Source organism: Oncorhynchus kisutch, linkage group LG4, assembly GCF_002021735.2.
Source record: "Oncorhynchus kisutch isolate 150728-3 linkage group LG4, Okis_V2, whole genome shotgun sequence".
Lineage (NCBI taxonomy): Eukaryota > Metazoa > Chordata > Actinopteri > Salmoniformes > Salmonidae > Oncorhynchus > Oncorhynchus kisutch.
Genome location: NC_034177.2, coordinates 30,663,738 through 30,689,903, shown reverse-complemented (window position 1 = coordinate 30,689,903; position 26,166 = coordinate 30,663,738). Strand labels below are relative to the sequence as shown.

The window sequence follows — 26,166 nt, the reverse complement described above, 5'->3', positions numbered from 1 at the left end:
TGTTCTGGCAGCTCGTGGTGGCCCATCGCCCTATTAAGACACTTTATTTTGGTGTTTCCTTTATTTAGAAACTACCATGCAGTATTGAGAGAGTCTACCAAAACAAATAACTTATTTTCTTCAAAACTTCTAATCCCCAAAATGGGAGAACTAAACAATATTTATATTTTGGAGGATGTGGAAATGGTCCATGGACACTTAAGGGACAGTTATGACAAGTGTGTTCCATTTGGTGATATCACGAAGGACAGGAAACACACATACTGTATCTCTTAAAGTGTACATTTCCCAGCTGTCAGGTTTACATCTAAATATTGTGAAACGTATGTGATTAAACATGAAACTATTTGTGAAAATATGTATTGTGATACTAACCTTCTAAATGAGAGTACAGGTTTTCATATAGTTAACCAAATCAATGGCCACGCCCACGTGAGCATAGGCAGTACGTAGGCGTCATGGACCGCCCTTTTCTCTGAAGTGTATAAAACCCACTCCTGAAGAAATTCACACCAGACTAGAAAACATGCAGCTGACGCTTCATGTGAAATGGTTTAAACTACAACTCTGCCAAAGAGAACAACGGTAAGCCGGACGTCTCGAATGGTTAAGAAGTCAGAGAACGCCGAGTCCCCACATTGGAATGGCTACAATTCTATAGGCCACGGAGACCTAACAGCTGTAGTTTGGCTACACAGCTAGAAATGGTTGAACTATGAGACTATTGATCACTACAGAATAAGAGCAAATCTTAGAAGCATAATTACTAGTCTGCAGCTAGAAATTACATAAGTCTATTACGAGAATACTGTCAACTGCCGAAGCAGCTATTATATAAGAACATTTCCGAATGGTACTCTGAAGTATGCATTCTTGCCACCTACAACCATGAAAGGCCTTGTAACTTCTGGGAAAGTTAACCAGAGACTCTGATGAACTCTACAGGACGATCGAGGATTCCAACAGAGAAGACAACAAAGACATACGGGTGTAAATATATTATTTGCAATTATTCTCGAATGAGTGGCCGTTCACGTGCAAAGGATTAGCACTTCAATGACTATAATTATAGACTGTGTGTAGTGAATCCATGTTGTCTTTCCCACTCTTTCTCAGTCCCCACCCCTTTCCTTTGTCTACCAAGCCGTCATATCGGCTTAGCCCACTAGGGACTTTTCTATCATTGTTAGTAACAAATACCTACTGTTTGTTTTGGCTAGGGTTCGTGCAGATATCCAAGGGTTTGCGACGTTCAGTAATGAGAATTGAGGTAATAATAATTCATCATTCATTGATCAGATATTAAAATATCTGAATAGTTATATTCTGAAAATTATAACTTTGTAATCTCAAAATGTTCTGTAGGGCCCTGACTTCCTAGTTAGCTTCATTGGGATAGGGAGCAGTATTTTCAAGTCTGGATGAAAAGCGTGCCCCAAGTAAACTGCCTGTTTCTCAGGCCCAGAAGCTGGGATATGCATATAATTGGTAGATTTAGATAGAAAACACTATAACGTTTCTAAAACTGTTAAAATTATGTCTGTGAGTATAAAATAACTTATTTGGCAGGCGAAACCCCGAGGACAAATCATCCAGGTAAACAAAACATTGAGGTCACTTTGTTTTCAGTTGGTTTCTATGGGAAACTATATTTATGAGGACCAGGTTGCAGTTCCTATGGCTTCCACTAGATGCCAACAGTCTTTAGAAATTGGTTGATGTTTTTCTTTTGAGAAATGAAGAAGTAGGGCTGTTCATTGTGAGTGTCAAGCCAAGTGGACTCTTCTGTGTGGCGCGCGTGAACTGGAGCTCTCTCCACGTTGTTTTTATCCGCTATTGAACACAGGATATTCCGTCTTAAATTTGATTGATTATTTACGTTGTAAGATATCTAAGGTTGGATTAGGAAAGTTGTTTGAAATGTTTGGACCAAGTTCGCAGTTATACTTTGTGGTCATGTTGGGCGAGTTGGAACCGGTGTATTTCTGAATCAAACGAGCCAAATAAATTTACATTTTGGCGATATAAAGAAGGAATTTATCGAACAAAAGGACCATTTGTGATGTTTCTGGGACATTTTGGAGTGCCAACAGAAGAAGATCTTCAAAGGTAAGGCATGAATTATATTGTTATTTCTGACTTTTGTGTCGCACCTGCCTGGTTGAAATATGTTTTCCATGTGTTGGTATGCGGGGCGCTGTTCTCAGATAATCGCAGTGTTTGCTTTCGCCGTAAAGCCTTTTTGAAATCTGACACGGCGGCTGAATTAACAACAAGTTAAGCTTTATTTTGATGTATTGCACTTGTGATTTTATGAAAGCTCTGCAATTTCACCGGATGTTGTCGAGGGACGCTAGCGTTCCACTGATCCGAAAGAAGTTAATTCACGTTTAAATAATTAGTTTTAAATCTAGAGAATTGATTTGATAAAATAACAGTCTTCCCATTTAATGATAGTCACAGACACGACAGAGGCAAACCCACATTCGGCAAATGGAGCCATTTCCCACTAATCTTTGGCAGGCAGCTTTGTTAATTAATGGGAGTATGGGAGCAGGCAGGGTGAAGGTCCCTCCTCTCTCTCTCTCTCTCCTCCAGTCACAGCGAAAGGTTGACCCAGATTAACCATCTGTCACTGCTGCGACTCATCACACTTCACACATTGGCCCCGTTGAGATTAGTGGCATATGCTGCTGTTCCTGCTGCTGTTGGTGGATTGGGGCTGGAGGCTGGTCTGGCAGATGATATACCGAGTGAGGGCTGTGGGCCCTGGGTTGGCAGCTCAGAGAGGAGCCCTGGCCCCTGGCATAGCTCTGGAGAGGCCTGGAGATTCTCTGGAGGGACCTGGACTCAACTAAGTCTGGATTTGAAGGGTCAACCCACAAGGAAGGTCATCACTCTAATTCACCTTAATGCTGCAGCTTCACATCTTGACCAACAGATCACACTATACATAGTCTGGTTACACTCATAAACCATTAAAGTGTGTAAGAAAGTGTTTGAAACAACCCTTTTTACAATATGTATTATAACCAATGAAAGGCTTGGATATGTCTTTCTATGCCACATCCCTGTGACGATGCTGCCGGATTTTCAGAAGCTGAACGTCATAACATGACAAAAGCATATGACAGGTTAATCAGAAGAGGTGAATAAGGTGATAAGAGTGGAAAGCAACACGCCACATCACCGTAGTCTCTAGCATGTTCTGGGCAAGAAGGTAGCTCCATGAAGAAGTCTATTAATAAATCCAGAACTCATCACTGCTCTGAATCTGCTAGTACTGCATGTGGCCCCTGTTGTCCGCAAGAACATCCACCTCCTACATAATCGCCCACGTCTGCTGATAGAGATCCATGTGCAGCAGCTCGCTACAATGCAAAACCCACCACATGCACTATAAGACTCTCTTCTGTTTCACAGCTATTCAGAGCACAACAAAGGGAAGTCCTCTTTAAAGCCTTCTCACTGGGCAAAAACTAAATCAACATTGCTTCCATGTCATTTCAAACCCCCAAAAATGATGTGATGACGTTAAATCTACTTGGAAAATGGATGGTAAACCCAGGGCTGATGGTAAACGCATTCAGCTAAGCAACCGACGTTATAGTATGCTATTGATTACTTGATGAAAGACCCATATATGAAGACCCATATTTAGTCATGTGGACCAATTACAGTGTTTGTGTCAGCTTTAAAACAACGTTCATTTATTCTCTGGAATGTCTGTCAGGTCTGGTTTAGTAGAACTAAGAAGCTAATCTGATATGGACATCTAAGAACAAAAATGAGTCAGCATCAGGAAAACAATAATCCAATGTGATTTTGAACGTTACATTTGGTGTTCATGCCAAATATTGACCATGACATAAGGGTCTACATTTAGAGAAAGCACTTCATTATACATAGATTTTTCTTATAAATGTATTAAGACAAGGTTGAGAGGATGTTAAGGAACATAATGTGCATGAGGGTAGGATAACAATGCTTTATAAATAATCAGAATGTACACTCAGTTAGTCATTAGGGCGTCTGACTATTTCAATGAGTCTGAATGACAATGTGCAATACCAACTTAGCTCTGTCATTCCTCTAATGCTACAGACATAACTCACAGAGTAAACAAGAAATTGTGACGTGGCTGCAATTTCTCTGTTTTCACGAATGCTTCCAACGGATGGAAACATGAGCCCACAGTGAAACTCTGATGACGAGTAGGCCTTGGAATGCCTGTGGTTTGGAAATCTGAAATTCCAATCTAAAAAGTTGAATGAACATGCCATATCTCCAGCTTCACTGGCACCACCGCCTATTCTGATTACTATGAAGGCACTACAGGGCTAAATCATATTTCCCAGGCTTGGAGGGAAATATCATTCCAATTAAGAAAATCATTCCAATCCCTTTCATCAAAACAAATAGCTATTTTAACCAGAGACTTTACCAGAAAAGTCAGACTTCTAAAATCCCTTAGAGATGCACCTTAGCATCCCATGACTTTTCCACATCGCTGTGTGCTTTCTCATGGTGTGACAGAGTTTCACATGGACACGTTCTCCTGAGAGTGCCCAAAGTGATGCCAGCGCTGCCAGCTCCTGCACTCTGTGGCCTGGGTGTGTGGCGTGGGACTGGGGATCATCTGTCCCCCCTTTGTTCCCACAGAGCCCTGGGCCGGACCAGGTCCCAGCCGGGCGTGGTGATGTCAGCTGACAGAGCAGGCATTGAATGACGTGGCGGGCGGATGCTCTAATTGAGCTCATGGTGTTTGTCTACTTTCTCTGCACAGACGAGAATGCCCAACGGCCTGTGAGTCACACATCCTGAGAGTACTGGCAGAATAAGAGGGGGTGTGTCCTGTACACACTCAGCTTGCAGGGCAGTGATAGGGTCATGTGAGAAACACCCAACCAGGACGAGCAGGGCCTATGGGCAGAGAGAACACACCCAACAACACAGCCACCAGCGCCTGACATTTCAGGAACAATGTGACGCTAACAACACTGTTTGTTTTGAGCCAAAAGTGCACATTGAAGGGAGGAATCTTTTTATAACAGAGAAATTATGTCACTGAGACGAATAGTGTAGGCTCACTGGCCTGTCAGTTAATACCTTGACAATGCAAGGATGACACTACAGACACATACTGTATCCTCAAACTATCCTACACCACAATGAGAGGTGAATGTGAGTGATTCAATGGCATGTCAGGTATCATTATGATGAGCTGAACTAGCATGATAGAGAATTAAAGCAGACATTATCTCTGTCATTTTGGTTATGGATTGTGCTTAGTTCTATGTCAGTTATTGTAATTGTACAATTATCAAAAACACAGGGGAAATGTTTTAGGTACAATCTCTGTAGTAGCATCCTTTTGGTTGAACATTTCATGGCAAACAAATGCCTATTGAATAATTAGGCACCGATTCAGATGACTGGAATGACACATTTTCAGTCAAGAAACATTGCTTGTTTTAGATGGTGACATTGTCTTTATTCTATTTTTGCTTCACCACTAGGCTACAGCAGCATGTATAACATATTCCTAGCATGCCTAAGCAAATGTTCTGCACCCTCTATCTCTGTACAATATCCTCACACTCAAGTCTCTCCTGTAATCTATCTAATGTATGCAATGCATCGTAGTGCATACTGTGGCTACAGAGTTTGACCACAGGGTAGTATAGCAGGAAATTAACAGCACATTTTTCTCTTTGACCCATGGCAAAATGTGAAGGTTAGCTGTCTTTCCAGTTACGTATCTATGGCTGTGTAAGAATGATCTCACCTGAGAAAGAAGCCATAGAACAAAGATTAATATACAGTATGACTGCATTATACACAAAAATGGACTGAGCATAGCTTGGACTAATCCAGGTCCAGGCTGATGGTTAGGCCTACACAGATACACAGAGGGGACGGGTCTCTGTGTCCACCTACCCCTCTCTGTTGTCCTCCTCGTCCAGGTTGGAGATGAGCTGGGAACCGGCCAGGGAGATGTCCAGTGCGGCCAGAGGCAGGTCTCTGTAAGCAAAGCTGCCTAGCTGGACTGGATTTTGACACTGGTTGTCCTCCTCCACCTGCTGGGAGATCACCTCCAGCTCTGAGGTTCTGGCCTGGGCCTGGGGAGGGGCCCTGGAGGACACAACGTACGTAACACCATGGACACTCTGTTAGTAGTAGTGGAGGGCCCAGGACTCACACATTCAACTGAACAAATGAATCTTCTCTCACAATCTAATGGTAAAGTACTTCAGAGTTGGGTCTTTCACTGATCAACAAAATAGTTACAAAAGGCAAGGGACAATATCTATTAGAACCCATTTTTCAGAGATACTGGTATGTAGGGACAATATCTATTAGAACCCATTTTTCAGAGATACTGGTATGTAGGGACAATATCTATTAGAACCCATTTTTCAGAGATACTGGTGTGTAGGGACAATAATACATTACAGCCTACATAATGGAAACAGATGATGGGTTACACAAACTGTACTTCCTCAAATGTTGAATCAGATACAACATCCACAGCAATGGTATTTTCTCTTATTAAGAAGAGCTTGACCTGAATAAGCAAGTGAGATAGTGAAACATGATTATATAAATGTAAATGTCAGCATATTGCTATACACTACAGCATTTTTCCCCAAACTTTTTATAGCCCCGTACCCCTTCAAACATTCAACCTCCAGCTGCGTAATCCCTCTTGCGCCAGGGTCATTGAACTCTCAATTGTTGTTTTTTGCCATCATTGTAAGCCTGCCACACTATTCAAAACATTTATTAAACATAAGAATGAGTTTTTGTCACAACCCGGCTTGTAGGAAGTGACAAAGAGCTCTTATAGGACCAGGGCAAAAATAATAATATAATAATCAATCGTTTTGCTCTTTATTTATTTAGCCATCTTACATTTAAAACCTTATATGTTCATCAAAAAATGTGAATAACTCACCACAGGTTAATGAGAAGGGTGTGCTTGAAAGGATGCACATAACTCTGCAATGTTGGGTTGTATTGGAGAGAGTCTCAGTCTTAAATCATTTTCCGCACACAGTCTGTGGCTCTGTATTTAGTTTTCATGCTAGTGAGGGCTGAGAATCCACTCACATAGGAACGTGAGTGCAGCCCTGTCCATAAATCAGGCAGTGGCATCTGATTAAATTCAATTTTCGCTTGTTGCAATTTCCCTCAGGCTCTCTTGTTCAGATATCAGTAAGTGGACTGAAGGCAGGGTGTGAAAGGGATAACAAATCCAGTTGTTTGTGTCGTCCGTTTTGGGAAAGTACATGTGCAATTGTGCACCCAGCTCACTCAGGTGCTTTGCTATATCACATTTGACATTGTTCCGTAAGCTTGAGTTCATTATGGCTATGGCTTTTGCGCCATCAGTACAGATACCAACACATCTTGACCACCAAAGTCCATTTGATGTCACAAAGCTATCCAGTACTTTAAAAATATCCTCTCATGTTGTCCTGGTTTCCAGTGGTTTGCAGAAGAGGATGTCTTCCTTAATTGACGCCCCATAAACGTAACGGATATATACCAGGAGCTGTGCCAGGCCCGCCACGTCTGTTGACTCATCCAGCTGTAACGCATATAATTCACTGGCTTGAATGTTAAGCAGTAATTGTTTCAAAGCATCTCCTGCCATGTCACTGATGCGTCGGGAAACAGTGTTGTTTGATGAAGCCATTGTCTGTATAGTTTTTTTGGCCTATTGTCCCAGCCATATTCGCTCTAGCAGGAAGAATGAAGTCCTCCACAATAGTATGGGGCCACTTGGTAGCTCACCATATAAGATGCTTCTAGCCCCTTTTTATTAATGGTATCTGTTGCTTTTACACGTCTTACTACTCGAAAGTCATCTTTATTCTCGCTCCAAAAACTCCTGTGGCTTATTTTTCAAATTGTCATGTTTCGTTTCTAAATGTCTGCACAAGAGTGAAGGTTTCCTGCGAGAGAGTAACGGTTAATGTGATCTGATGTTAATTATTTGATTAGACTACCTGTATTTGACATTGTGTTGTTATTTCGCTGAACACTAGATGGTTTCATTTTATTTTTGGCAGTGAAACGAGGCTACTCAGGCGAGAAAAAACACTCACCCAAATGTAAAGTCCCATCGGAAAATATAAATGTACTGTTTGAAAATGTGAAGATATATAAAATATATAAAAAATGTTTTTAATTTTTTAATGTGAATCACATTTTTATTTGGCGTACCCCAGTTTGGGAATACCTGCACTACAGTATAACAAAGTACTTATTCACATTGTATAACTTGTGTGATAGACTGACATAACCTGACCAGGTGAATCCAGGTGATGTCACCTGTTAAATCCACGTCAATCAGTGTAGATGAAGGTTAAAGAAAGATTTTTAAGCCTTGAGACAATTGATACATGAATTGCGTATGTGTGTCATTCAGAGGGTGAAAGGGCAAGACAAAATATTGAAGTGCCATTGAATTGGGTATGGTATTATGTGCCAGGTGCACCGGTTTGAGTGTGTCAAGAACTGCAACGCTGCTTGGTTTTTCACGCTCAACAGTTTCCTGTGTGACTCAAGAATGGTCCACCACCCTCAGGACATCCAGCCAACTTGACACAACTGTGAGACGCATTGGAGTCAACATGTGCCAGCATCCCTGTGGAATGCTTTCGACACCTTGCAGTCCATGCACCGACTAATTGAGGCTGTTCTGAGGGCAAAAGGGGGGGGCAAGTCAATATTAGGAAGGTGTTCCTAATGTTTTGTACACTCAGTGAATATGAAAAAGACAACAGAAAAATAACATTTATAACTGCCTTGGTTTGCCTTGATTAGTGAGATCTGAGAGATTTGAAGCACATTTACTTTCTGGAATCATAATATTACTTTTACAAACTAACTGGAATGGGTTTTGTGAAATGGCATGAAATGGCAGTACTTTTCTGTTTGACAGAAATATGCATTTGCTTGCAGGGACAGCAATCTAATTTTCTCTTATTTCATTTTCCACACTAAAACCCGAGTGTGAGTAGGACCCTGATCCCCTCTCCAGCTCAGCCAGTTAAAGACGAGGAGAGGTCAAACCAAGAACAGAAGACTCTGCCCAGCGCAGCCCATTTGAAGACATCAATAACCCCAGAGCTTAACAAGGAAGGAGGGCATTGATTACAAGCCAGAGAGAACAAAACACATTGTGCCTGTAGATAGTTGGGGACTAACAGCCTGGTGATATGTGGAGGTTAAATAGTGGACCACACTTTGTCAGCATCAGAACAGTGTGTGCAGACAGACAAAGAGACAGACAGAAAAACAGACAGAGACACACCTCCCTGTGAAAGGTTAATGTAGTCAGCCCTGGAAAGGAAAACATCCACTGCTCTCCACTGACCTATGACTATCTCTACCTAACATACTGTACATGCTTACTTCAAAGGTTGGTTTCTTATCTGCATAGGTACCCACAAAAAGGTGGTATAATAGTACTGCTAGAAATACATTATTGTACATCTTTGTATTTCAGTGCAGTAAACTCTACAGAGCAGAATCCCCCCCCCCCCCCCCATCTGTGATATAATGCTGTACTTACACGTGGCCACTGGATGTGGTTGGCTCAGGGAAAAATGCCCACACACGCCTCACATGCTCAACAATAGCCAGTGCATTCCGAAATTGTACACTTGGCACCTCTTCTTGCTAGCCGCAACAAGGATGCTAATCAGTCATGACAGACAAACTGTTCACTGAATCAAAATCACATTTCCAGACAATCATAGACGAGGCCAGGGTCCATTATGTGTAGAGACAGTGGCCGCTTCAGTGGCTTGTTGCCATCCTGGGGAGTGGGTGGCTGGCTGCACATTGGAATACTGCTCCATTCCATCAGGCAGGCAGGCAGGCAAGGCAAAGGAAGTCAGCGTGCCAAAGGCTGGAAATCTTTTCAAAGGCATGCAATATTAGCAAACGCCACAAGGAAGTTTAAAGGTTAACATAGGGCACTCAATGCTCAGGGAGATCTGCTGCTCACAGTCACACCATGTGAATAACACGGTACAAAGGGACCAGATAACCTTAGTTTAAAGAACAAAGTGCAATGCATATGCTCTAATGTAAGTATCCTGTGACAGATATAATGTAGGTAATACAGGAACAAATATTATACATGTACTTTTTTGCAACTTTTGTCAAATTGTACTTCCAATTAAAATGAAATTTTGACATTCTGTATTTTCTGTAATGATAATAATAGTTGCTTTGTCTTTTTGAGTCGGACCCTCTCCTTCTGGAATTTAATCACTGCCAAGGATTGACTCCCCCAGAATAAAAGGCATCCATGGCTTTGCCCCCAGTATTTCTACACCGCTGGGCCATAAATCCCCACATGATGACCAATAGAAATATAAAAAATAAATACCCTGCTGAGACTTCAAGCTGCCAGGTTCAACTCATTTTAATACAGCTTGTCAAGACAAAAAAGTCAACAACAAAGATTTTGAAAATATGAAAGGTTCAGAGTATGGATTCAGAGTAGGGATGATAAATTACACAAATGCATTGGCTAATTTAATGATTAATATAGTTGATTAGAATTGCGTCTCATGTCAGAATCTGGAGCAATTACAACTATTTACTCTAGAAACAAAAGGACTTATACTATACTGACTTACAGTGTAGTATAACCATGAAGGGACTTGCCTTATAATGTTGATTAAATATGTAAAATTACATTAAATTAAAACTTTTAGAACACCTACTCATTCAAGGGGTTTTCATTATTTTACTATTTTCTACATTGTAGAATAATAGTGAAGACATCAAAACTATGAAATAACACATATGGAATCATGTAGTAACCAAAAAAGAGTTAAACAAATCAAAATATATTTTATAATTGAGATTTTTCAAATAGCCACCCTTTGCCTTGATCACAGCTTTGCACAATCTTTGGCATTCTCTAAACCAGCTTCACCTGGAATGCTTTTCCAACAGTCTTGAAGGAGTTCCCACATATGCTGAGCACTTGTTGGCTGCTTTTCCTTCACTCTGTGGTCCAACTCAACCCAAACCATCTCAATTGGGTTGAGGTTGGGGGACTGTGGAAGCCAGGTCATCTGATGCAGCACTACAGCACTCTCCTTCTAGGTAAAATAGCCATTACACAACCTGGTGTGGTTGGTCATTGTCCTGGTGAAAAACAAATGATAGTCCCAGTAAGTAGAAAACCAGATGGGATGGCGTATCGCTGCAGAATGCTGTGGTAGCCATGCTGGTTAAGTGTGCCTTGGATTCTAAATAAATCACAGACAGTGTCACCAGCACAGCACCCCCACACCATAACACCTCCTCCTCAATGCATTACGGTGGGAACTACACATGCGGAGATAATCACAAAGACACGGCGGTTGGAACCAAAAATCTCACATTTGGATTTCCACCGGTCTAATGTCCATTGCTCGTGTTTCTTGGCCCAAGCAAGTCTCTTCTTATTGGTGTCCTTTAGTAGTGGTTTCTTTGCAGCAATTCGACCATGAAGGCCTGATTCACACAGTCTCCTCTGAACAGTTGATGTTGAGATGTGTCTGTTACTTGAACTCTGTGAAGCATTTATTTGGTAACTCTAATGAACTTATCCTCTGCAGCAGAGGTAACTCTGGGTCTTCCATTCCTGTGGTGGTCCTCATGAGAGCCAGTTTCATCACAGCGCTTGATGGTTTTTGCGACTGCACTTGAAGAAACTTTCAAAGTTATTGAAATGTTCCGTATTGACTGACTGGTTACTACATGATTCAATGTGTTTTTTAATAGTTTTGATGTCTTCACTATTATTCTACAATGTAGAAAATAGTTTAAAAAAAATAAAAAACCTTGAATGAGTAGGTGTTCTAAAACTTTTGACTGGTAGTGTATATTACAAGAAAGTAAACCAAAGACAAGATTAAATAAACTACGAGGGGAATAAAAAGGTACCCCCTACATAAAAAAACATTCCTTGTCCTCTATATAGGACCTTCCTATTGGGAACAGATAGTCAGTTTAGTAGACTGCAGTCTGCTGTAGGAGAGGTGCGCAACGTGCATCCATCCTCATGCTCTCAAATACTGAAACCTCAACAGAATATACAACTTAATTAAATCTATCACTGAATACTGAATTACACTACCGTTCAAAAGTTTATGGTCACTTAGAAATGTCCTTGTTTTTGAAAGAAAAGCTTTTTTTTGTACATTAAAATAACATCAAATTGATCAGAAATACAGTGTAGACATTGTTAATGTTGTAAATTACTATTGCAGCTGGAAATATTTAAGGTATATCTACATAGGTGTACAGAGGCCCATTATCAGCAACCATCACTCCTGTGCTCCAATGGCACGTTGTGTTAGCTAATCCAAGTCTATAATTTTAAAAGGCAATTTGATCATTAGAAAAGCCTTTTGCAATTATGTTAGCACAGCTGAAAACTGTTGTTCTGATTAAAGAAGCAATAAAACGATCCTTTTTTAGACTAATTGAGTCTCTGAGCATCAGCATTTGTGGGTTCGATTACAGGCTCGCAATGGCCAAAAACAAAGCACTTTCTTCTGAAACTCGTTAGTCTAATCTTGTTCTGAGAAATGAAGGCAATTCCATGCGAAAAATTGTCAAGAAACTGAAGATCTGAAGTACAATGCTGTGTACCCCTCCCTTCACAGAACAGCCCAAACTGGCTCTAACCAGAATAGAAAGAGGAGTGTGAGGCCCCGGTGCACAAGTATATTAGAGTTTCTAGTTTTAGAAACAGACACCTCACAAGTCCTCAATTGGCAGCTTCATTAAATAGTACCGGCAAAACACCAGCCTCAACGCCAACTCTTCCATTGCAAAACTACCATTCCAGTATTTTACTTGCTATATTGTATTTACTTTGCCATCATGGCCTTTTTTTGCCTTTACCTCCCTTCTCACCTCATTTGCTCACATTGTATATAGACTTGTTTATACTGCATTATTGACTGTATGTTTGTTTTTACTCCATGTGTAACTCTGTGTCGTTTTATCTGTCGAACTGCTTTGCTTTATCTTGGCCAGGTCGCAATTGTAAATGAGAACTTGTTCTCAACTTGCCTACCTGGTTAAATAAAGGTAAAATAAATAAAATAAATAAAACAGTGAAGAGGCGACTCCAGAATGCTGTCCTTTTAGGCAGAGTTGAATTTAATGTCGAAATACACCCTCTGCACACCAAAAAGATACAGAATATTCACCAAAATCTAATTCTACCTATTGTCTGCACTCAATTTAACTGCCCAATGGCCTCCTCTGACATTCATCTCCTGAATAAATACTTTCTCATCAACTACATTTTGTGAATAAACCAATAACTCCCATTTGCTCATACAGTATTATGATTATTTCTGTGCTCTCACTGTAAAATGAAGCCACCCATTTCAGTCACTTCATAGGATTACAAAGTTCTGCTTCAGCATAGCGTCATGATATGTAGAGGGCATCCGTATCATTGTCATTCTGATCACTCACCACCACACTGTTTCTGCTGTCTAAAACCCTGTCACACTCTCACCCAATAAGCATTTAAGCCTGGTTGCTTGTTCCTAAATGCAAAGCAATTCAGTGCTCTGATACCATCAGGAAAGCTGGACCAACGTGCCAAATCATTGACTTGAATACAAGCCGGACCAATGTGCCAAATCATTGACTTGAATACAAGCCAAAGTTTCAACCACCACCCCTGACTCCATTGATGCGGGCCGTTGATATGCCAGCGTATTTGTCAAATCTGACATTTTAGGTCATCACTAATGTAAGAAAACATCTATATGCTCGTCTTTGCCTTACATGTGTGTGTGTGTGTGTGTGTGTGGGGGGGGGGGGGGGGGGGGGGGGGGGGGCATTTTCCCCATCTCCATCCTGAATATTATGAACATTAACAAACAGACAGAGGACGTTTGTGACATTGAATGAGTATGCTTTCTCAAAGAGATTGATTCCATTATAGGGATACATATGATAAAGCTAATTCCTCCTGTACTATCCCATGGACAGCTCTACCAGCAGATAGATGTGTGTATAGAGAGATGAGAAGATGTGTGTGTGCAGGGATAGGGATATAATGTCGGGCTCAGCAAAAGCATCAGTCAGACCTCCACTGCCAGCTTCTTCACAGAGCAGTCAAGCAACAAGCTTTCACATTGACAGTATACTACAGTACAGTCAATAGTGAGCAATTGTATTAATAATAATCATTATAGTCGTGCATTGGTTGAAACTCAAGGTTAAATTCAAATCTCCCTACCATCATATCTAAGTCAATATGACACCAATGTCGATGAAAATTGGCAACTCAACTTTATTGGAGGTACACAACACACTCCACGCCTCTCATCATGATCTGTCCGGCCTTTTACCACTGTAATGGATTTTTGACAGGGTTGTTAGCATTAGGGTCATCAGATAATTGTTTGATCAAACCTAGCTCAAATTCTAGATGTTGTATTAAGGGGATACCTAGTCAGTTGTACAACTAAATGCATTCCCCGAGCTGACAAGGTACAAATCTGTCGTTCTGCCCCTGAACAAGGCAATTAACCCACTGTTCCTAGGTCGTCATTGAAAATAAGAATTTGTTCTCAACTGACTTGCCTAGGTAAATAAAGGTAAAATAAAATAAAATAAAAATTCAACTGAAATGTGTCTTCCGCATTTAACCCTCTGAATCACAGAGGTGTGGGGGGCTGCCATAATTGACATCCACGGAACAATGGGTTAACTGCCTTGCTCAGGGGCAGAACGACAGATTTTTACCTCGGGGATTCGATCCCAATGCTCTAACTATTAGGCTACCTGCCGTCCCAAAACGAGGCTACAACATCCATAAGGTGACCATTAGACTTAGATCCATTTTGACTGAACAAGTTTGTGGCTGCAATAGTTTTTATTAAATTCACAATTTATCACTTTCACATACACATTTCAATGATGTGCTACCTTTTTTGCAGCATTTCTGATCTTTTCAGACGAATCTCAGAGTTCTAAATCGGTCGAGCACCTCGGTTGCTGCGCAACCGTAGGAGCTAGCTAGTAGAACGCTAGTAGCTAGCTAGTTAAAACCAGTTGGATGAGAAGCAAAAGGAAAGTAGCTAGCTAGCTAGGTATATTTTGCTATGGAAGATTTTTCATATGGCTGAAGACAGTCATCTGTGTAAACTGCTGACCTGGACACTTGCATGTAATCAGAGCATAAACAAATAAGCTAGCGAATGTCCTTGGCTGCTATTATAGCCCGTTAGATACATCAAATTTTGAGAAAACTGCCACTGCTAATTTATAATACATGCACACACCAGACAGATGCATCGCTGTTAGTAGAAGATGCAGAGCAAATTCTAGCCCTCACCTTCTGCATTAATTCAGTGTGCTCACTCCTCTGTCAATGCAATGTTGTTGTCATTATAATAAAAAATTGTGCTGACTGATCAACACAGTGTGAAGTTACTTTTCAATGTGTTCCCGAAAACCTGAATTCGCCATCCATAAGTAAAAAGTAGCAGCGGTGTGGGTTGCACATGAAGCATCCAGGTAAAACAACATCATAATTATAATTCCTTGCTTGTGTGACCTGTGCGCAGTCAAAATAAAAAAAATATGCTTGCTAACTTGGTTATCTATGTGATAAAATGAAACTGTTTTAGACAAAAACATTTTTTACCAAGCAAGAGAAATAAACGTTCAATCAGTACTGAGTGAATGAACAGCAAAAACATTTTGGAATGAAAGCGAGCTGTCATCAAATGACTGTCAATTTAAATAGAGGGTCAAGTTGAAGCATCTATAACAGGGTTCGTAGCTTAACAGTTAGCGTCACCGAGCTGGGATATGAAGTTCCTGAGTTTGCCTACCGGAGGGGATATTTTGACCATTCTCTTTCGTGTATAGTTTGACACCCCCCTCCCTTTTGCGACACACACACATGCACACACGGTGTGTGCTTCTTTTCATTTATTAGGTGTCTCTTAAAAGAGCCCTTTGAGTTTGTTCGGCAGGGAGTGGCAAGGGACAGGGAGTGGAAAGACCAGGGCCTGGTTTCCTGATAGTGATGACATTTAGGCTTACAAGTGTTTTAAAGATGTAAAGGTACTCTGGTTAGATGAGACTAAAATGTAGCTTTTTGGCCATCAAGGAAAACGTTATGTCTGGCGCAAACCCCTCTCATCACCCCGAGAACACCATCTCCACAGTGTCTTATTTCCTGTTTGTGTCACCCCCCAAAACATTTTGCATCTTCAAAGTGGTAGACATGTTATGCAAACCAAAAATCTATTTTAATTCCAGGTTGTAAGGCAACAATATAGGAAAAGGATTGTGTCGAGGCACAGATCTGGGGAAGGGTACCAAAAAAATGTCTGCAGCATGGAAGGTCCCCAAGAACACAGTGGCCTCCATCATTCTTAAACGGAAGAAATTTGGAATGACAAAGATTCTTCCTAGAGCCAAGATTGAAGACTTTGGCCTGAATGACAAGTGTCATGTCTGGAGGAAACCTGGCACAATCCCTATGGTGAAGCATGGTAGTGGCAGCATCATGCTGTGGGCATATTTGTCAGGGGCAGGGACTGGGAGACTAGTCAGGGTCAATGGAAAGATGAACGGAGCAAAGTACAGAGAGATCCTTGATGAAAACCTGCTCCGGAGCTCTCAGGACATCAGACTGGGGCGAAGATTCACCTTCCAACAGGACAACGACCCTAAGCACACAGCCAAGACAACGCAGGAGTGGCTTTGGGACAAGCTCCCCATCCAACCTGACAAGAGCTTGAGAGGATCTGCAGAGAAGAATTGGAGAAACTCCCCAAATATAGGTGTGCCAAGCTGCAAACCCAAGAAGACTCGAGGCTGTAATCGCTGCCAAAGGTGCTTCAACAAAGTACTGAGTAATTTGGGGTCTTGTGTGCAGATTGATGAGAAAAAAAATATATTGAATTAATTTTAGAATAAGGTTGTAACGTAACAAAATCAATGGATTCTGAATACTTTCTGAATATACTGTATGTGGTTTATTTGTTCAGAAGAGGAATGTCAGAGGAGGTCATTGGGCAGTTAAGTTGAGTGCAGACAATAGGTATAATCAGATTTTGGTGCATTTTCTGAACAAAATTTCACTGTATAATTACACTATTCCTATTTTAAAACACTTTCAAGTAGGATTGCAGTTTTGAGTCACCCCTTTCTTACACAAGAATGCATTAGTCTGCATTTCATTAGTGCTTCCAAATGAACAGCTGTATCTTTTTGGCGTGCAGAGGGTGTATTTCTACATGAAATTGAACAGCCTCTGTAAACACAATTTTACTGAATTACACTACTGTTCAAAAGTTTGGGGTCACTTAGAAATGTCCTTGTTTTCATTGAAAACATACATGAAATGAGTTGCAAAATGAAAAATATAGTCAAGATGTTGACAAGGTTATAAATAATGATTTTTAATTGAAATAATAATTGTGTCCTTCAAACTTTGCTTTCGTCAAAAATCCTCCATTTGCAGCAATTACAGCCTTACAGACCTTTGGCATTCTTGTTGTCAATTTGTTGAGGTAATCTGAAGAGATTTCACCCCATGCTTCCTGAAGCACCGCCCACAAGTTGGATTGGTTTGATGGGCACTTCTTACGTACAATACGGTCAAGCTGCTCCCACAACAGGTCAATAGGTTTGAGATCCGGTGACTGTGCTGGCCACTGCATTATAGACAGAATACCAGCTGGCTGCTTCTTCCCTAAATAGTTCTTGCATAGTTTGGAGATGTGCTTTGGGTCATTGTCCTGTTGTAGCAGGAAATTGGCTCAAATTAAGCGCCGTCCACAGGGTATGGCATGTTGTTGTAAAATGGAGTGATAGCCTTCCTTCTTCAAGGTCCCTTTTACCCTGTACAAATCTCCCACTTTACCACCACCAAAGCACCCCCAGACCATCACATTACCTCCACCATGCTTGACAGATGACGTCAACACTCCTCCAGCATATTTTCATTTTTTCTGCGTCTCACAAATGTTCTTCTTTGTGATCCGAACATCTCAAACTGAGATGCGTCTGTCCATAACACTTTTTTCCAATCTTCCTCTGTCCAGTGTCTGTGTTCTTTTGCCCATCTTAATCTTTTCTTTTTATTTGCCAGCCTAAGATGTGGCTTTTTCTTTGCAACTCTGACTAGAAGGCCAGTATTCCGGAGTCGCCTCTTCACTGTTGACCTTGTGACTGGTGTTTTGCGGGTACTATTTAATGTAGCTGCCAGTTGAGGACTTGTGAGGCATCTGTTTCTCAAACTAGACACTCTAATGTACTTGTCCTCTTGCTCAGTTGTGCACTGGGGCCTCCCACACCTCTTTCTATTCTGGTTAGGGCCAGTTTGCACTGTATTGTGAAAGGAGAAGTACACATCATTAAACGAGATCTTCAGTTTCTTGGCAATTTCTTACATGGAATAGCCTTCATTTCTCAGAACAAGAATAGACAGATGAGTTTCAAAAGAAAGTGCTTTGTTTCTGGCCAGTTTGAGCCTGTAATCGAACACACAAATGCTGATGCTCCAGATACTCAACTAGTCTAAAGAATGCCAGTTTTATTGCTACTTTAATCAGAACAACAGTTTTCAGCTGTGCTAACATAATTGAAAAAAGGTTTTCTTATGATCAATTAGCCTTTTAAAAGTATAAACTTAGATTAGCTAACACGACGTGCCATTGGAACACAGTAGTCATGGTTACTGATAATGGGCCTCTGTACACCTACGTAGATATTCCATAAAAAATCTGCCGTTTCCAGCTACAATAGTCATTTACAACATTAACAATGTCTACACTGTATTTCTGATCAATTTGATGTTATTTTAATGGACAAAAAATTTGCTTTTCTTTCAAAAACAAGGACATTTCTAAGTGACCCCAAACTTTTGAACAGTAGTGTATATACAGTACCAGTCAAAAGTTTGGACACACCTACTCATTCCAGGGTTTTTCTTTATTTGCACAATTTTCTACATTGTAGAATAATAGTGAACATGTAAACTATGAAATAAGTTTACACACATGGAATCATGTAGTAACCAAAACCAAAACAAGAGATTCTTCAAAGTAGCCACCCTTTGCCTTGATGACAGGTTTGAACACTCTTGGCATTCTCTCAACCAGGTTCATGAGGTAGTCACCTGGAATGTATTTCAATTAACAGTTGTGCCTTGTTAAAAGTTCATTTGTGGAATTACGTTCCTTCTTAATGCTTTTGAGTCCATATTATGGCAAGAACAGCTCAAATAAGCAAAGAGAAACGACAGTCCATCATTACTTTAAGACATGAAGATCAGTCAATGCGGAACATTTCAAGAACTTTAAACAATTCTTGAAGTGCAGTCGCAAAAACCATCAAGCGCTATGATGAAACTGGCTTTCATAAGGACCGCCACAGGAAAGGAAGACCAAGAATGACCTCTGCTACAGAGGAAGTTCATTAGTTAACTGTACCTCAGATTTCAGCCCAAATAAATGCTTCGCTGAGTTTAAGTAACAGACACAGCTCAACATCAACTGTTTAGAGGAATCAGTGTTTAGAGGAATCAGGCTTTCATGGTTGAATTGCTGCAAATAAACCTTTACTAAAGGATACCAATGAGAAGAAGAGACTTGCTTGGGCCAAGAAACATGAGGAATGGACATTAGACCGGTGAAAATCTGTCCTTTGTCTTATGAGTCCAAATTTGAGAGTTTTGGTTCCAACCGCCGTGTCTTTGTGAGACGCACAGCATGTGAACAGATGATCTCCGCACGTGTGGTTCCCACCGTGAAGCACGGAGATGTGATGGTGTGGAGGTGCTTTGCTGGTGACACTGTCTGTGATTTATTTAGAATTCAAGGCACACTTAACAAGCAAGGCTACCACAGCATTCAGCAGCGATATGCCATCCCATCTGGTTGCTCTTAGTGGGACTATCATTTGTTTTTCCAACAGGACAATGATCCAAAACACACCTCCAGGCGGTGTAAGGGCTTTTTGACCAAAAAGGAGAGTGATGGAGTGCTGCATCAGATGACTTGGCCTTCACAATCACCTGACCTCAACCCAATTGAGATGGTTTGGGATGAGTTGGAATGCAGATTGAAGGAAAAGCAACCAACTAGTGCTCAGCATATGTGGGAACTCCTTCAAGACTGTTGGAAACTCAATCCTCATGAAGCTGGTTGAGAAAATACCAAGAGTGTGCAAAGCTGTCATCAAGGCAAAGGGTGTCTACTTTGAAGAATATAAATATAACATTTGTTTAACACTTTTTTGGTTACTACATGATTCCATATGTGTTATTACATAGTTTTGATGTGTTCACTGTTATCTACAATGTAGAAAATAGTAAAAATAAAGAAAAACCCTTGAATGACTAGGTGTCCAAACTTTTGACTGGTACTGTACATACACTACTTATGCAAAAGTATTTGGACACCCCTTCAAATTAGTGGATTTGGCTAGTTCAGCTACACCTGTTGCTGACAAGTGTATAAAATTGGGTCGCAGCCATGCAATCTTCATAGACAAACAATGGCAGTAGAATGGCCTTAATGAAGATCTCAGAGACTTTCAACATGGCACCGTCATAGGATGCCATCTTTCCAACAAGTCAGTAAATGTTTCTTATACATGGTTTTAACATGGCATTAAATATGTAACATACTATTCAATGGACAATATGCAGTAACAAATACTATAATGTGAAGATAGACTGTTAGTTTAAAACTCAACCTTCTTGGGAACCTATGTTTTGAGAAGCTGTGTGGATTCTTAGGAAGATGAACTCACTAAGCTATTAAAACACAATTAAATGGCTTTAAATCATAGTATTAACACTGGTGCTGTATTTATGACTAATGTTTTTTGGTCGTAGTTGCCTTGTTGCTTCAGTAAATGCCCCATGGAACTTATGGTTAGAATCCCTGGATACATCTGCCAGGAAAACATGCATACATTTTTGTACTTCAGCAGACGCTCTCATCCAGAGCAATTTACAGGAGGGATTAGGGTTAGGTGCCTTGCTCAAGGGCACATCTACAGACTTTTCACCTAGGTGAAAGGGATTCGCTCAGGGATTCGAACCAGCGACCGTTACATTACTGGCCCAATGCTCTTAACTGCTAGGCTACCTGCCACCCATAATGTTATGTAATATCATGTAACATCATCTGTAGGAGATTTAAACTTCCCATATGTGAGCTGACTGTATATATTGTGCTAAAACGGCAAACTGCTCATCAGCACATTTTCTTGTAATGAGACAGGATCGAGACATAGAATCGAAATAGAGTGATTAACTGCTCTGTGGCAGAGACTCACGTGACCACAGAAGTTAGTTACAGTAAATGTTAGCTGACCTGTTAGCTGACTCGTCATGGTGTGTAGCATACTCTCTAAATGTTGATGATTAGTTGGTGATGATTATTTGAATCAGCTGTGTAGCGCTAGGGCAAAAAAACAAAATGTGCTCCCCTTGGTGTTCCGAAGTCTTAGTTTGGGAAACACTGCACCAACCACTATTGCTACAGTATACTTATCAGTATACTAGCATAAACCGTCTGCAATGAGAAGAGCCTACAGCTAGTTTATTCAATGTAATTGAATGTGGAAAATTATGTTATTGAATGAAGCTCGAAAAGGCAATGCAGTTCTTTCTTCTTTTTGTCAGAACATTTTCTTCACTGCTTTGCATCAATCAATCAAAGCTTTTACAACTTTACCATGTTCAAATTTAAACTAAATGTTAAATATATGATATCTGTCCACTTACAGGGAGGTTAAATCTTGAGTAGCAACTATTCTTAGTGTGAGCAGAAATACACCACAGAGAGGGAGAGATCATTTAAAGTAATGTAGAATGAAAAGAACAGTGGTGAAAACAGCTCCACAGACGTGATCACACCACACAAGGATATCCCATCTGTCATTTCACCAGGGTGTCGCTGAGGACCGACTGCATTAATTCACGCCTCAGTGTTAACCAGAAAACATATCACAATTCTGTTTGTCGCCCACTGGCCAGTATTTTGTCCCACAGTGTTTTCATCTTCCCTTGCACTTCACCCCCCATTTCCCTCCACCTCACCCACCATCTCCCTCCCCTTACTTGGCCATAACCAGGGCTGTCATCAGGATGCATGGGATATCTTGGGTCCCACACAGAGAGTAATTATTATTAAGAGAAGATGAAAAGTGAACACCCCTCCTGCACGCTAAGAGATTGCAGCAGAGGCAGTCTGGCGACTGGTGGTCGTTCTCCTGGAGTGCCTAGCTAAGGCAAACTCAGCTCCCCTGCTGCTCAGGCTCAAAGTCCTTGACTGGACGTGCATGAGGAAATACAAAGAGGCTGTTCTCATAATCAGCTGAGGCTTGCTGGGTGTTCCATCGCAAAATCTGTGTGTCTTCATAGCGGGCAGTCATGGTAAAATGCGCAAAACACATGACAATATATTGAGCGGTTACGATGTGTTAAACAGATAGGGACATCAGAGTTAATTTGGTAAGTTGATGTTTTACTTACTGGGGCTTGCTCATGTTGCTGTATTGTTTCTGTGAATAGATGTCGACACGATTGTTACTCCTGATTTCAACAGAGATTAGAGACTTGGCTCATATCACACCTGTGGAGAAAGGTTAGAAAACAAGGAAGTTATTCATAGTCTTTCCATAACTATTCACATTCTGACAACAGTGCATCTCATATATGAAAACTTGTTCATTATACTTAAAACTATTTAACATTTGTTTTGAATGTCATGTTCATAAACTGTTTTATGAATTCACCTAAAACAACGAAGATTGTCCATATAAACTACAGATGAAAGACTCTATATTCATCTGAATAGCGTGAAAACAATAAATTAATCTGAACATAAACATTCTCCTACAGTATATACTCTGCTCTGTGAGTCCTCTGGTAGTGACAGATTTAACTCTGCACCAGGGGCTCAAAAACATCACATCACTTGAATAACAAGTAAGGCAGGATGAGAGCTTCTTTTTTTGCCATAGGAAATAGAACCATTGAAAAGATTATTTAAATTACAGTCCATTCCAGCAGCTTTCCACAGACTACACACAAGAGAAGAGCAACCAGGTGCATAGGCTTCACTCACACATAATCACAAACCCCTAGTCTTTGAAAAGGGATATCACTGCACAGGCAGCTGCATTCCCCACATTGCAGGTACAAAAAGATGCTCAATGCGCTAGTGCGTCACTTTAAAAAAGTCTGATAAAGTTGTCAGCAACAATATAAACACATATCAGTAAGCAGCATGCACTGTAGAGGTTGTTTATTCAAAGCATCAATCATTTAAATGCCGGGCGGTGAGGAGAGGTTAATTTGCAGAGTGTTGTATAAAGTCAGGGCAAAGGAAAAACCTTCAGACACATGAGCTGATGTGATGAGGAGTCAGTATTTGGAGCTATAGCAGAACAGAATGTAGTACAGCACAGCAGAGAAGAGAAGAGAGTATTCAATATAAATAAATGCAGGTCAATCAAGGGCTAGAATGTAATATTGCATCAATGCTATACCCAAGACAAAATAATGCACACAACTGGCACCTATAGGAAATGTGGTCACAGTACAGGCAATAGCATAGGCTAAGCATTGGAGTTACTGTATGCAGGATTTCTTCTTTTTAAAGAAACCAGTCAATCCCAGCTCCTAATAATGGATGTGGCCATAGGTCAAGGACTTGACAACCCATCAGACAAGGTAGTTATTGAAGGTAAGCTCCGGGAAACAGGTAGAATATATATTGAATAAAACATCCATCAATTCCAAGACTTGAGTAAATACTTACACACCTCTATACTCATCATCAAAATAAAATATATATCAGGCTGTAAATGAACTGTTGCCATATATCCATGTTGTTCTCCAACATACAGTAACTTGCATTCCCACTTAAAGGCAATAATAACTTGATTTTTTTAACGGTGCGCACAGGTTATGACATACAGTACATCAAGGCAACCATTTCATATCGTCCAATCCCTTCACTTCCCAATATTCTCAGTTACAGCCTTCTGTCTACATTTCAGTATCCACCTCCTCAGTCAGAATCCAAGATGTATCCTACATTCGAAGTTCCCCCAATAAACACAGGGTTCTACCTCAAAGACTTGTCAACATTGATCCCTGCTAAACAGATAAAGGCTAGTATGTCTCCATTATTCTTCACACACAAGGCCTTGGATAGCTTTCTACAATGACTGTTATTCTGGTTCAAAGCACGTGGAACAAAAATATATATAGGTTGGTACTACACGGTAGCTACTATAAGTAGTAGGCTATATTAGGTGTTTTCCTGAAAATGTAGCAAAGCCATCAATAGTGCAATAAAAAAAACACAGCACGAATATGACAATCATTGTGGTCATTAAGACGCCAATAAAAGAAAAGGTGAAGGAATAGATGAAACAGTGAAAGTCACAGGCAGGAAGTATCGAAATAATTAATAAATATGATATTCTGACAAATAAACATACCTTTAATGCTCTACATTGTTGAAAGTATGGTCGTGACTCCCATGCCCTCCTAATGATGATGGTAATGTCTCCCTTGTCGATGATCAGTGTGAGCGAGGCTCGGTTCTTGCTGGGAGTAGGCTGCTGCAATCCTCTCCAGATTTGCATTGGCCAAGTACCCGTGCTGCTGCTTAGAATACAGGGCACAACGAAAAAGCCCGATCCTTACTGCAAGCCTCATCCTTCACGAAGGTGCTATAAAATGTTCACCACGATCCACATATTCAGATAATGGCATCTTTGTAACGGAAGGAGGCCAATCTAGTGCACAAATCGCGCCTGCTCACAGGGTTTCCCCATAAACACGTTACGGACTCCATGTGTCCAGTATAGGTTAATGACCAGGAACTGTCCAGGTGCTGAAATTGTGATCCAGCGTCATCCACAGATGCGAAGCAACGAACTACATCTCACAATGAAATGTGAGATCAAAATCCGAAATATTTGACGTTTTTATGGCTTTCATAAAGAGCTTTTTCATGCCACCCACCCGCAAAAGCATCATCAGTGTTCCTCGCGATAACATCGCAGTGACAGCAGGACAGCATACGGTTCCAGTTCCTGGATGGTCAAAGGCTACTTTGACGCATGTCACTAGGTCTTTCCATGAAATTAGTGACTTTTGAAAAAAAGAGTTATATGAAATGTAGACCACATGGAGAATTCAATAAATCCGATTTTCTATGTAAATAAAGGCTCGCAAAAGTGCCAAAATTCAGCATTTTGGCATGCCCCTCCATCAACTCTGTGTCACTTCACAAAAATATTCTAACCCAGGTATACATCCCTTTCCTGCAGTCAAATAACCTAGTGTCCCCATGGGTGGAATGTTTTTCCTATTCCCCCCCCCAAAAAAACTTAAACAGCCGAAAATTTAGCGTTTCTATGTCAAACAGTTTTGTTATATTTCAGTCTTCTGTGATGTATATAAAGTGTAATATTGGAATGCAAACTGAAAATAAATGGAAAACATTTCAACTCTATATCTGACATGGTACAAGTATCTTATTTTTTTAAGCCTATAACCATGTGTGAGATGCATACTTTTGTTTCAAAGTAGATTTGTTTAAGACTACCTAGAAACACTCTTATGACCTTGATTTAGCCCACTGCAGTAAAAGATTAATCCCCAAATTTCACAGAACCTTCATAGATCTAGATATAGGTTAGCTATAGGTTCCTCAGATTATGCTACACGACTGACATTTAGGCAATCTTGTAGTTTCAAAAAGTAGTAGGCCTATTTAAACATTACATAGTAATTATGATTACAAGACTTTGCACTTATCCCTGACTTATTTATGTCACTTGTTAAATCTACTTCAATCAGTGTAGATGAAGGGAAGGAGACAGGTTAAAAAAATGATTTTTAAGCCTTGAGACAATTGAAGCATGAATTGTGAATGTGTGCCATTCAGAGGGTGAATGGGCAAGACAAAAGATTGAAGTGCCTTTGAACGGAGTGTGCTAGTAGGTGCCAGGCAACCGTGTCACGAACTGCAACGCTGCTGGGTTTTTCATGCTCAACCGTTTCCCGTGTGTATCAAGAATGGTCCACCACCCAAAGGACATCCAGCCAACTTG

General features: G+C 40.6%; 1 protein-coding gene across 1 annotated transcript in view; it reads right to left on the bottom strand.

Annotated features, from left to right (window-relative positions):
- Positions 1 to 25,134, bottom strand: part of LOC109888661 (transmembrane protein 266) — a 67,664-nt gene extending 42,530 nt beyond the window's left edge. The window contains exons 1-3 of the mRNA XM_020479824.2: positions 24,544 to 25,134; positions 22,565 to 22,664; positions 5,941 to 6,135 (exon numbers count right to left, since the gene is read on the bottom strand). Coding sequence (XP_020335413.1) covers positions 5,941 to 6,135; positions 22,565 to 22,578 — 209 coding nt within the window. The 5' untranslated portion in view covers positions 22,579 to 22,664; positions 24,544 to 25,134. The remainder of the gene's footprint in view (positions 1 to 5,940; positions 6,136 to 22,564; positions 22,665 to 24,543) is intronic.
- Positions 25,135 to 26,166: the final 1,032 nt, after the last annotated feature.